The sequence below is a fragment of the Lontra canadensis genome, unplaced genomic scaffold (genome assembly GCF_010015895.1).
Source record: "Lontra canadensis isolate GAN:19392208 unplaced genomic scaffold, GSC_riverotter_1.0 scaffold192, whole genome shotgun sequence".
In the NCBI taxonomy this organism is placed as follows: domain Eukaryota; kingdom Metazoa; phylum Chordata; class Mammalia; order Carnivora; family Mustelidae; genus Lontra; species Lontra canadensis.
Window position 1 is genome coordinate 1,257,099 of NW_022631186.1, and position 14,296 is coordinate 1,271,394.

General features: G+C 36.5%; 1 protein-coding gene across 1 annotated transcript in view; it reads right to left on the reverse strand.

Annotated features, from left to right (window-relative positions):
* Positions 1-14,296, reverse strand: part of ZDHHC15 (zinc finger DHHC-type palmitoyltransferase 15) — a 162,218-nt gene that overhangs the window by 73,143 nt on the left and 74,779 nt on the right. Inside the window, exons 4-5 of the mRNA XM_032847726.1 lie at positions 2,944-3,064; positions 52-121 (exon numbers count right to left, since the gene is read on the reverse strand). Of these exons, the coding sequence (XP_032703617.1) occupies positions 52-121; positions 2,944-3,064 (191 nt within the window). The remainder of the gene's footprint in view (positions 1-51; positions 122-2,943; positions 3,065-14,296) is intronic.

A 14,296-nucleotide genomic window follows, 5' to 3' on the forward strand; every position in this document is an offset into this window, starting at 1 on the left:
AGTCACTTTGCTGTCTAAGCTCAGCCCAGAGGAAATGTGGATGTCACTTACATGGCACAGACAGAGCAGTGGTGGCAGCGATCTGGCTTGATCAAATGGCACCGGTCACAGAATCTAACAGCTATACGAAAAATAAGGTGGTTAGCATTGGTTAGGACTCAGTATGACACCATATATCTCAGTAGCCTATTTGGATGGCTTGTTATACATTGATTACAGGTAGTCAAGCTCATCTCAAGTTACCAAGAAAAAGGCAGATCACAGAAGAGAATTGTGTACATATTTCTTTCCCCTGTTAAATCAATCTTGAAGGCACCTTTTGGGTGATGAAGGTAAAGGGAAACGTTTTCGTATCTGGATATCTGATAATAAGATTTGGTATTATAAAACAAACAATGCTGTCAACTGCTTGAATGATCTTGGGAAAATCATTTAGATTCTATTTACTCCAACTTTCCTATATAAAAACAATTAATTCAATGACCATTTCACAAATGAAGGAAGTAAAGACTTGAGACATATCAAGTGACTTACACAAGATCACACAGCAAGTGAGTGGCAGGACTGTGATTACTATAATTTTTCTAACCTCTTAGTTCATTCAGGGTTCTCTTCACTCTGTAAGTCTGATAGTAAAAATATATATATATTCTCCCTCCCTCTTCTTTCCTTCTCTCCTTTCTTTCTTTCTTTCTTTCTTTCTTTCTTTCTTTCTTTCTTTCTTTCTTTCCCTTAATTTAAAGGCATTTTTTCTTCCCATTTTCTCTCTGTTCATCAATAAAGTATAACTACATTTAATGTAATTATTAAGTGAAACAACTAAAATCATGAATAATTTGAGCTCATATAATAATTACAACTGAAGTATACATTAAGCACATGTAATTGATTTAGCATAATGGACTGCTAATTCAGCAGTTTGTGTTTATGTCTAGCAATGGGGGATGACAAAAGTATGCTTATAATTGAGGCAATGAAAAAGGGAGAGGGACATGCATGTTTAATTCATTCAGCACGTTTTTTAAAGATATAGTAATGCCATTGCCCAGTTTAAGCCACCATTATCTCTCATTTAGGTGACTGTAATAGATGCCTAAGTATTTACCCTGCTTTCATTCTTGTTCCCCATAATATATTCTTTGCAGAATAGCCAGATGATCTGTTAAAATGTAAATCAGATTATATCACTTTTTACCTAAACCCTTCAATGGACTTCCAACACTATTAGAATAAAATCCGAACTCCTTACCATGACCTGCATCATCTGGCCTTTGCTTGCCTCTTCAGTTTTAACTGGTATCACTCTCCATCCGCTATACTCCAGTCACATGGCTGCCTGTCCACTCTTCTAATACTGCAAGCTTGTTCCCGTGTAAGGGCCTTTTGAATTTGCAGTACCTTCTGCCTGGGATGCTAGTCCCTGTGGTCTTTACTTCCTGCTGGTTTTTATTATTCAGGTCTCAAACCAAAGGATTTTCCTAAGAGAAGCCTCCTCTGTATCATAGGGCTGCAAACAAATGATTCAAGGGTCCAGAGAATAGTGAGTAGCGAGTGAAGGAGCCAGTTGGAGACTGAGGGAACCTGAGAATGTATGCCTTATTTAAAGAGTGTGGCTACTACTCAGCTTTAGCTAATTTTTGCCATGTGAAAATGTAGACTGAATGTTGCCAGAGAGTCCGAGTTTTCAGGAGAAGCCAGAAATAAGGACTTTCATGTGGAAATATTCTAATTGTTAAAAATCAATAACAAATATGAAGGTTTAAAGATACATTAGAGATCAAACAAAATTTATCTTGGGTCCAATTCATCCCATATATCTTTAGTTTGTAACCAATCTCTGTTCTGTCACATCATTCTGTTTACTACTGTGAGAAATTATACAAATAATTTCCTGTCTACTTTTCACCATACTTCAGTATGCATGAAGATTTTAAAAAATCATGACCACCATACCATCAATGCTCTAACACAATGAATAATAAGTCCTTAATATCTATTACCCAGACCATACTAAAATTTTCCAAATCACCACATAGGATCTTAATGAATGATTACTGAATAAATGAATGATAAGCAGATGAACATAAATGTATAACAGTATAATTCCCAAAGCCTTGAAACACAATCTTCCTTATTACTAACATTAGGATGACTTGTCAAAAGAGGTTTGATTTTCAAATTTTGAACGGTGGAAAACTGGTTCAGCTAGTACTAGAATAGTACTTATATCATACAGATGAAAACTAAGAGTTAAGACTCCATAGTGGACATTTACCCAAGAAAGATGACACATCTCTGCACAAATACTTGCACAAGAATATTCATAGCAGATTTACTCATGATAGCTAAGCACTGGAAACACCAAATGTGCATCAACTGGTGGATGGGTAAAATATAATATATTCATTCAATGAAATACTACTCAGCAATAAGAGGAATAAAGTACACAGCAATGTGAATGAATCTCAAAATATTATATTAAATAAAAGAAGCCAGACACAACAGTACATACTATATGACTACATTTATATAAAATTCTAGAGCTGGTAAAACTAATCTATGATAGAAAACTATCAGAATAGTGGTTGCCTTGGTGGTGGTTGGCGGGACTGACTGGGAAGGAGCATGAGAGAACTTTCTGGGGATGTGGTACTATTTATAGAGGTTTCGGTTACACTGAATGGCAAACTTAAGATTTGTGTTTTTGTATGCAAATTTCACTCAAAAAAGAATGATAAAATATTTAGGTAGATGTGTATTTGATATCTGCTACTTAGTTTGAAATGTATGAAAAAATAAGATGGCTTGATGAATGAGGGATGAGGGATGAAATCCACCCTCATACAGATGAGCCTGTGGATATATATGACTTAGCCTTTTTGAGGTTTTTGCCGATCTCAAAATGTACTTGACCCTTCTGTAGGTGACTTTGGATGAACTGACCTCCACTCCCAGTTCTTGTGTAAATCGGTAGCTTTTTGGCCATATCGATGAGCATCTGCTTCTGGACCTCAGGTCTCTCTTCATTTTCATAGCGTTCCTTGTCTGAATAGGACAAGTGGAACTAGAAGCAGAAGTGAGAGGCGAGACTTTATTTTCCAAGGTTCAAAGAAAATGTTAAAAACAACTACAATTTAGATGAAGATATTTGTTATCTACCGTTGAAGTGCAGGTATCGATTTGGATAATAACTTTCTCAGCATAATTATCTTAATTATTTTATCTGGCTTTTATCTCAATCTTCATAAGTCCATGTGATAGGGTAGTATTGCTTTATAAATAAACTTAGCAAGTACTTTGTCTTATGGTTATACTAACCAGTATGTAGCAAAACTAAGGTAAACCCAGTTCACCTGATTCCAAGACTTGTGCCCTTTCCACTCCATTATACTATGATAATGTTACGTACAGATGTATGCTAGCTTGCTGCCAGGACCCTGTTGATGATTAACTATGAATGCTATTAAGTTGTATTTTTCCTAGGTTACACTCTTAGAGAAGCTGGATGAGACTGCTTGTGACACTATATTCTAATCTTGCAAATGAGTAGACGTTTGGGTATTCTTACTATTTCAGAAATTTTTAGTCTGATATTAAGCTTCTTGCCAATGTTGGCATCACACTTGGCTAATCTTGCAAAAGATATGTCAACAATTTTCCAAAAGTAACAGACTTGAAAGCTTTCTTCTGCCTGGGCCAAAAGGTAAGCAAAGGTGAAAAGGAGAAGGATCTGTGATCAGATTTGGGGAGTTTAAACCTCATCTCTTCCACTTAATAGTGAAAAAATCACTTTGGAAAATCAGATACTTTCAGCCCAAGGTTCTTCATCTGTAAAACAGAGGAGATAATACCTACTTCATGTGATTAGTTTAAAAGTACTGGCTAATAAGTAACTAAAAGTTTCCTTTACAAGTCCAATTTCTTAAATCATTTAAAAATATTTGATACTATCATTTTAAATTTTAGCTTTTCTAGTTTTTAGTATAAAGTTTTAAACAATTCTATTTAATTTTGATAATTAAAAGTAGCACTTCGGACAGTCCTTTAAGTTGGGGGCTGTCCTGGGAAATAACTTTTATGTGGCATACTGCACCTGCTTGAAAGGCAGAGGCAGAGTTGTTACTGGTAGTATGTGATGAAAACCTTGTGGTTATTCAACAAGTAAGTTCTGAACTGGAATAAGATGTCATGTTTGGATGCCCTCTTTCTGGCACTAACTAAGCCTTTTTGAGGTTTAGAATGCAATGAAACAGTAAACACATTTTAGGTGGGCAACTGATGATAGATTGGGATGTATTTGGTATTAGAGAAATGAATATCATGGCTATCAAATTGGACCCAAAGACTCACCTTTTCTTTTTACTAATTAAAAATGCTGAAAACGTGGTCTTAAGTGTTAGACATTTGCAATTCTTATCTAAATCTTACCAAAATTCTACAAAATTCCCAACCATTCAGCCTTTCTATTGGCCTACAAGCTTTCTAAATAGGGTGGAGGGGACAATTATTTCTATTGAGCTAAAATTCACATAACATAAGATTTAATTTTAAAATGCACATTTCATAGTGTAGATAGTGGCATTAGTATATTCACAGTATTGGGCAGCCATCACCACCATCTACTTTCAGAATATTTTTATCACCTCAAAAGGAAACCCCATATTGCATTAAGCAATAATTCCTTATTTCCCCCATCCCCAGATCCTGGCAACCATTAATCTACTTTCTATCTCATTAGATTTCTTTCCTTTCTGGATATTGCATACAAATGGTATCAAACAATATGTGGTCTGCTAGAAAGAAAACTTTCTAGCAGAAAGTTTTCATCCATGCTGCGGCATGTATCAGTAATGCACTCCTTGTTATACCTGGATAATATTCCTTTATGGACATAACACCTGTGATTTACCTATTTCATCTGTTGATGGATATTCCATTTCCATCTTTTGACTATAGTGGCTAGTACTCTATGAACAACGGTGTATAACTTCTGAACACTTGCTTTTAATTTGAGTATATACCTAGGGATAGAATTGTTGGGTCACAAGATAATTTTATGTTTAACTTTATGAGAAACTGAAAAACTATATTCCACAGCAGCTGTACCATTTTACATTCCCGGTAGCAATATATGAGGATTCAGTTTCCCACATCCACATTAACACTTATTCTTTTCCTTTCTTCCTCTCTCTCTCTTTTCTGTATGTATGTACATATGTATGTATTTATATTTTGGACTTCTTAGTGGGTGTGAAGTGGCATCTCACTGTAGTCTTGATTGACTAATGATGTCGATCATCTTCTCATGAGCTTGTTGGTCATTCACATATAGTCTTTAGAGAAATGTCTAGTTAAATCATTTGCCCATTTAGTAGTTGGGGTATTTGTCCTTTTGTTGTTAAGGTGTAAGAATCTTTATATATTCTGGATACTTGATACTTGACATTTATTGGATATTTAATTTATGAACATTTTCTCCCATTCCATAGGTTGCCTTTTCACTCTGTTGGTTGTGGTTGGATGCTCAGAAGTTTAAATTTTAATGTAGTCCAGTTCACCTTTACTTTTGTTTCCCCTGCTTTTGACGTCATGTCTAAGAAATCATTGCCAGAATCCAATGTTATGAAACTTTTTGCTTATGGTTTTTCCTAAAGATTATTTATTTATTTATTTATTTGAGAGACAGGGAGAGCACATGTGCAGGAGAGCATGAACTGGGGGGTGGAGGAGCAGAAGGAAAGGGAGAAGGAGACTCCCCGCTGAGCAGGGAGCCCAGTGCTGGGCTCAATTCCAGGACCCCGAGATCATGACCTAAACCAAAGGCAGATACTTAACCAACTGAGCGACCCAGGTACCAACCTCTGTATTTTTTTTTTTCTAAAGGTTCTGTAGCGTTCCATTTGAGCTAATTTTTGTATATGGTGTAAGGGTCCAACTTCATTATTTTGCATGTGCATGTCCAATTTTCCAAATACCATTTGTTGAAAAGACCATCTTTTCTCCATTGAACGGTCTTTTTCTTTTTTTTAATTTTATTTTTTATAACATATATTTTTATGCCCAGGGGTACAGGTCTGTGAATCGCCAGGTTTACACACTTCACAGCACTCACCATAGCACATACCCTCCCCAATGTCCATAACCCCACCCCCCACCACCCTCCCCCCATCAACCCTCAGTTTGTTTTGTGAGATTAAGAGTCACTTATGGTTTGTCTCCCTCCCAATCCCATCTTGTTTCATTTACTCTTGTCCTACCGCCTTAACCCCCCATGTTGCATCTCCTCTCCCTCATATCAGGGAGATCATATGATAGTTGTCTTTCTCCGATTGACTTATTTCGCTAAGCATGATACCCTCTAGTTCCATCCACGTTGTCGCAAATGGCAAGATTTCATTTCTTTTGATGGCTGCATAGTATTCCATCATGTATATATACCACATCTTCTTTATCCATTCATCTGTTCATGGACATCTAGGTTCTTTCCATAGTTTGGCTATTGTAGACATTGCTGCTATAAACATTCGGGTGCACGTGCCCCTTCGGATCACTACGTTTGTATCTTTAGGGTACATACCCAGTAGTGCAATTGCTGGGTCATAGGGTAGTTCTATTTTCAACATTTTGAGGAACCTCCATGCTGTTTTCCAGAGTGGTTGCACCAGCTTGCATTCCCACCAACAGTGTAGAAGGGTTCCCCCTTCTCTGCATCCTCGCCAGCATCTGTCATTTCCTGACATGTTAATTTTAGCCATTCTGACTGGTGTGAGGTGATATCTCATTATGGTTTTGATTTGTATTTCCCTGATGCCGAGTGATGTGGAGCACTTTTTCACGTGTCTGTTGGCCATCTGGATGTCTTTGCAGAAATGTCTGTTCATGTCTTCTGCCCATTTCTTGATTGGATTATTTGTTCTTTGGGTGTTGAGTTTGCTAAGTTCTTTATAGATTTTGGACACTAGCCCTTTATCTGATATGTCGTTTGCAAATATCTTCTCCCATTCTGTCAGTTGTCTTTTGGTTTTGTTAACTGTTTCCTTTGCTGTGCAAAAGCTTTTGATCTTGATAAAATCCCAATAGTTCATTTTTGCTCTTGCTTCCCTTGCCTTTGGCGATGTTCCTAGGAAGATGTTGCTGTGGCTGAGGTCGAAGAGTTCTACTTTCATTCCACTGAAGTTGGAGAAAATCCTTTGTATGATTACAGTCTTTTAAATTTATTGAGACTTGTTTTACATCCTAACAAATGATCTATATTACAGGATATCCTGCATGCTCATGAGAAGAACTTGTACTCTTTTATTTTTGGGTGGAGTGTTCTGTTCATGTGTATTACATCTAGTTGGTTTACAGTGTTATGAAATTCTTCATTTCTGTATTGATCTTCTGTCTAGGTGTTCTATCCATTATTGAATATGGGTTATTGAAATCTCCAATTATTATAGGACTGTGTATTTTTTCCTTCAGTGCTGCTAGTTTTTACTTCCTACATTTTGGGGCACTCTGTGTTTATAACCACAGAATGTTCTTGATGAATTGACTATCTTATCAATATCTAATATCCATCTCTCTTTTCTTGTGGGTTAAATATTTTATTTTATTCATTTTTTTCAGCTTTATTGAGGTATGTGTGGCAGTTAAAAATTGGATATATTTAATATATGCAATGTGATGTTTTGATACACATATAAATTATGAAATGTTTATCAGGTCAAGCTAATTAACATATCTGCCACCTCACATAGTTACTGTTTTGTTGTGGTACAACATTTGAGATTATTCTCTTAGTATTTTAATTATATAATACATTATTAATACATTTTTATTAACCATAGATACCATTCTATACATTAGGTCTGCACAATTTATTCATTTTATAGCTGACATTTTGTACATTTTTGCCAACACGTCCCCTAACTCCCACTTCCCAGTTCCTGATAACCACCATTCTGTTCTATAACTATGAATTTGCCTTTTTTTTAAATTAAGATTCAACATATAAGAGAGATCATGCAGTACTTGTCTGTGTCTGGCTTACCTCATTAGCATAATGTCCTCTAGGTACATCCATGTTGTTGCAAATGGCAGGATTTCTTTATTTTGAAAGACTGAATAATATTTAATTATACATATATTCCTTATTTTCTCTATCTACTCATCCACTGATGAACACATAGGTTGTTTCTATATCTTTATGACTACAAATAGTGGGAGTGCATATGTCTCTTCAGTAATTTGTTTTCATTTCCTTTGGTTATACACCAGAAGTGGGGCTGCTTGATCATATGGTAGTTCTATTGCTAATTTCTGAGGAATCTCGACACTGTTTTCCATAATGGTGGTAGCAATTTACATTCCCACCAACTATGAACAAGGCTTCCCTTTCTTCCATATCCTCACCAACACTTGTTTATGCCTTGACTTATTTTTAAGATTTTATTTATTTATTTGACAGACAGAAGTCACAAGTAGGCAGAGAGGCAGGCAGAGAGAGAGGGGGAAGCAGGCTCCCTGCTAAGCAGGGAGCCTGATGTGGGGCTTGATCCCAGGACCCTGGGATCATGACCTGAGCTGAAGGCAGAGGTTTTAACCCACTGAGTCACCCAGGCGCCCCTATGCCTTGACTTTTTGATAACAGCCATCCTAACAGTTCTGAGGTAATATCTCATTGTGGTTTTGAGTCACATTTTTCTGACAATTAGTGAGGTTGAACATGTTTTCAAATATTTGTGTGCCATTTGTATGTTATTTTTGTTTTGTATATTACTATTGTTATTCAGTTATATGAGTTACATATATATAATAATAACTTTATATAATAATTGCTTATCAGGTAATTTGGAAATATTTCCTCCCATTCCATTGATTTTCTTATAATTGTACTGATTGTTTCCTTTACTATGCAGAAACTTTTTAGTTTGATGTAGTCCCACTTGCTTATTTTTGCCTTTGTTATGTCCGGTTTTGGTGTCAAATCAAAAAAATTATGCCAAGACCAATGTCAAAGAGTTTTCCTCTGTTTTTCCTTTCTTTTTTTAAAAAATATTTTATTTATTTATTTGACACAGAGAGAGCACAAGATGGGGAGTAGCAGGCAGAAAGAGGGAGAAGCAGGCTTCCCACAGAGCAGGAGGAGCCTGATGTGGGACTTGATCCCAGGACCCTGGGGTCATGACCTGAGCTGAAGGTCATGAAGTCGCTTAACTGACTGAACCACCCAGGTGCCCCGCTTTTATTTATTTATTTTTTTAAGGATTATTATGGTTTCAGGTCTTTTGTTCAAGTCATTAATTCATTGAAAATGAATTTTTTGAGATAAAGATCTAATTTCTTTCCTTTGCATGTGAATATCCAATTTCCCCAATACATTTATTAAAGAGATTATCATTTTCCCATTGTGTATCCTTGGCAACTTTGTTAAAGATCTATTGACTGCATATGCATGGGTTTATTTTGAACTCTTGAATCTGTTCTAGTTTATGTGTCTCATTGTATACCAGTACAGTACTGTTTTGATTGCTATAAATTTATAATATAATTTGAAATCAGGAAAGGTAATGCCTCCAGCTTTTTTTTTTCTTGTTCAAACTTGCTTTAATTATTTAGGTTCTCTTGTGATTCCAAGTGAATTCTAGGATTGTTTTTTATATTTCTGTAAAAAAAAATGCCATTGGAATCTTGAGAGGTATTACACTGAATCTGTAGATAGCTGTAGGTGTATGGACATTTTAACAATATTAGTTCTTCCAATTCAAGAACATAGGAAATCTTTCCATTTATTTGTGTCTTCTTCAATTTCTTTCATCATTGTTTTATAGTTTTTCTTGTACAGTTCCTGCGACTCTTTGGTAAAATTTATTCCTAAGTATTTATTCTTTTTGATGCTACTATAATGCAATTGTTTTCTTAACTTCTTTTTTGGATAGTTTGTCTTTATGGTATAGAAATTCAACTGATTTTTGTTTTTCATTTTTTTACCCTGTAACATTACTGAATTTATTTATTAGTTTTAAAAGGTATTTTTTGGTGGGCTTTTTAGGGTTTCCATATGTAAGATCATGTCATCTACAAACAGAAAACTTCTTCCTTTCTGATTTGTATGCCTTTATTTCTTTCCCTTTCCTCAATGCTCTAGCTAGCACTCCTAGTACTATGTTGAATAGAAGTGGTGAGAATGGGCATTCTTGTCCTTGTTCCTGATCTTAGAGAAAAAGGTTTCAGATTTTCATGACTGAATATGACATTAGTTGTGGGTTTGTCATATATGGTCCTATAATGTTGAAGTACATTTGTTCTACCCCTAATTTGTTAAGAGTTTTTTTTTTTAATCATGAAATGATGTTGAAATTTGTCAAATGCTTTTTCTGCATCTATTGAGATAATCATATGACTTTTATCCTTCATTTTGTAAATATGGTATATCATATATATTGATTTACATATGTTAAACCATCCTTGTATCCTAAGTATAAATCCCACTTAGCCATGGTGAATGATCTTTTTTAATATGCTGCTTAATTTGGTTTGCTAGTATTTTGTTAAGGATCTTGCATCTTTGTTCACCAAGGATATTGGCCTATATTTTTCTTTTCTTGTAATGGCCTTGTCTGGCTTTGGTATCATGATTGTAAAATGAGTTTTGAAGTGTACTGCTTTCTCCAGTATTTTGGAAGAACTGGAGAACGACTGATGTTAATTCTTCAAATGTTTGGTAGAATTCACCAAGTGAAGCCATCTGGCTTGTGGGGGGACAAAAGCTGGTCTTTTCTTCTCTGCATCTTTCTGACATCACTAATATGGTCTTTTTTTTCCTTGTATCTTGTAACATTTTTTGGCTTAAAACCTCTTTTCATGTGATATTAGTATACCTACCCTTGATCTCTTTTAATTACTATCTGCTTAGAATAACTTTTTCCATCCTTTCACATTTGTCTCATTTACTTTTGGTTCTAAAATAAGTTGTTTGTAGATAGCATTAAAACAGTTGATAAGGGGACTTCCAGAGAAAATGGCAGAGTAGGAGGACCCTAGGCTCAGCTCTTCCCACATATACAACTAGGTAATAGTCATATCAGTGTAAATAACCTGGAAAATGACCTGAAGACTGGTGGAATAAACTCCACAACTAAATGCAGGAAAAAGCCATGTCAAAGAGGAACTAAAGGGAACTAAAGGGACTCCTGGGACTGTTTGCAGGACAGAAGGACAGTGTGAGCCTGAAAAGGGGTGAAAAACAACCCCCCACACTAGGAAGTCTGCATAGGGAATACAAATTCCTATAACATTTCCATTTAAAAACCAGAGGGGCCGAATTTCATGAGCCTTATAACTTGCAGAACTTAAAACCTGAAATTTTAAAGTATCAGCAGGCTCAGCTTTGGGAGAGCTGGTGGGCAAGAAGAAACTGGGTCCCCACTCTTAAAAGGACGGCACAATAAACAACCTGTGGAGATACAGCATAGAAGCAGCAGTCTGAAAGGTACCTGGGGCATATGGGAAGGAGTTATTTACTAATCTCAGAGCAAGGCCTGGAGGGAGAGAACTAATAGGGAAACAACTCCAGGAAAGTCCATCTACCAAGATGCCATTTCCCTCCCCAGCCCTAGAGTTGGACTGTAAATTGCTAGCAATGCCGCCTTGAGCCCCTATGCAGTGCTTCTACCAATTCACTGCTCCAGACAGCCTATTTCAGTCCATCACTGCAGGGCCCCTCACACAGAAGACCAGGGGCACACAAAGCTTGCTAGCACCATCACCCTACCAACCAACCCCCCACACTATGCTTCAGTGGATGCACGCTGTCCAATATGCTCTCAGCCAGAGTCCATACACAGTGGTGTCTCAGGTCTGGGAGTATGCAATCAACCCCTATAGTGGATAGCACCACACCAAAGTGACTTCGACGTTGGAGAGAGGGAAAGATAATCACACAAATCACTCAGACTGAGACCCCAGCAGAGTGCTGGAGGCAGACAACTGGTCTGACTTCAGGCTTTGCCCACAAATGAAAGCTTCTCAGGGGACAACATGAGGACAGCACCTTGTGGTTACTTGCTACTACATCTCTGGCAAATGCCTGGTCTGACTTAACCAAGCCCAGGGTGTCCCCAGACTGCCCAAATACACCACAGGGAGAAAACGCTGCCTATAACAGGCAAAGAGAGCCACTGGGGATGACTGGGCTGAGGGATAAAATGGCTCAGCCATAACAGCAGGGTGTATAAATTACATATTGGAGACAACCCTGAAGTGCCAGATTCTGAACAGGGGATACAGTACAGTAGGGCACTACAGGACATTTTCTTCATAAGATCATTACTTTCAAGTGCAGAAGACATAGCTGTCTTTCTTAACACATAGAAACAGACACAGAGAGTAAGACAAAATGAAGATATAGATGAATATGTCCCAAATGAAATGACAGAATAAAATTACAGTAAGAGACCAAAGTGAAACACAGATAAGTCATATGCCTGATAGAGAGTTTAAAGAAATGATTATAAAGGTACTCACTGGACTTGAGAAGAGTGGAAGACATCAGTGAGACCCTTATGAAATATATTAAAAAAAAAAGACATAAAAGAACCAATCAGAGATGAAGAACATGAAATTAAAAATACATTAGGTGGACTATATAGCAGACTAGATTAGGCAAGAAAAATGAATCAGTGACCTGGAGGAGAAAGTAATGCAAAGTAATCAAGCTGAGTAGGTGAGATGAAAGAATGTGCAAAATAAGAATAGACATAGGGAACTCAGTGGTGCTATGAAGTGTAATAATATTTGATTTATACAGATCCCAGAAGAAGAGAGAGAAAAGAGGCAGAAAATTTATTTGAGGTAATAATAGCCTACAATTTCTTGAATCTGGAGAAGAAAACAGAAATTCAGATTCAGGAGGCAGAGAGAGATCTACAATAAAATCAATCCAAGGGGGTCCACACCAAGAAAAATAGTAACTAAGATGGCAAAAAGTAGTGATAGAGAGAATTTTAAAATCAGCAAGAGAAAAGAGAGTTACATAAAAGGGAAACAAACCCCCATAAGGTAATCAGCTGATTTTTCACCAGAAACTTGCAAGCCAGATGGGAGTAGCATGATATATTCAAAGTGCTGAATGGGAAAAATCTTCAGCCAAGAATACTCTATCCAGCAAGGCTGTCATTCAGAATAGAAAGAGAGAGCTTCCCAGACAAATAAAAGTAAAGAGAATTCATGAACACTAAACCAGTCCTATAAGAATTCTTAAAGGTGAATCTTTAAGTGGAAAGGAAAGACCATAAGCTAGAGTAAGGAAAGTAGGAAACACAAAAGCAGTAAAAGTAAGTATACATAAAAATCAATAAAGGGACTCACAAAATAAAAGGATGTAAAGTATGACACCATATACTTAAAAGGTATGGAGGAGAGAAGTTAAGAATGGGTTCAAATTCAACCAAATATCAACTTAGTATAGACTGCCATATACAGAAGATCTTATATACAATCCAAATGTTAACCAAAATTCAAAAACCAGTAATAGATACGCAAAAAATACAGAGAAAGGAATCCAGGTATAATCACTAAAGAAAGCCAAGTAATCATGAGACTTCAAAGAGAGCAAGGGAAGAAAGGAATGGAGAAAAACTACAAAAACAATGATAAAACAAGTAACAAAATGGCAACAAATACATACTTATCAATAATTACTTTGAATGTAAATAGAATAAATAATCTAAAGATATAGGGTGACAAAATGGACAAAAAAGAAGACCCAGCTAAATGCTGCCTGTGAAAGGCTGATCTCAGACCTAAAGACACATGCAGATAGAAATTGAGGGGATGGAGAAGTATTTAACATACAAATGGATGTGAAAAGAAAGCCAGGGTAGCAATACTTATATCAGAAAAAACAGACTTTAAAATAAAGACTGTAATAAGAGACAAAGAACATTAATCATTAAGGGGAGAATCAAAAAAGAAGACATAACAATTGTTTATACACCCAACGTGGGAGCATTCAATACTTAAACTAGCTAATAACAAACATAAAGGAAGCAATAGATAATAATAGTAGGGGGCTTTAACATCCAACTGACATAGATGGGCAGATCATCCAAACAGAAAATCAACAAGAAAACATTGGCTTTGAATGACACACTGGACTAGATAGATTCAAAAGATGTTCAGAATAATCCATCCTACGGGGTGCCTGGATGGCTCAGGAAGTTAAGCCTCTGCCTTCGGCTCAGGTCATGATCTCAGGGTCCTGGGATCGAGCCCCTCGTTGGTTTCTGTGCTCAGTGGGGAGCCAGCTTTC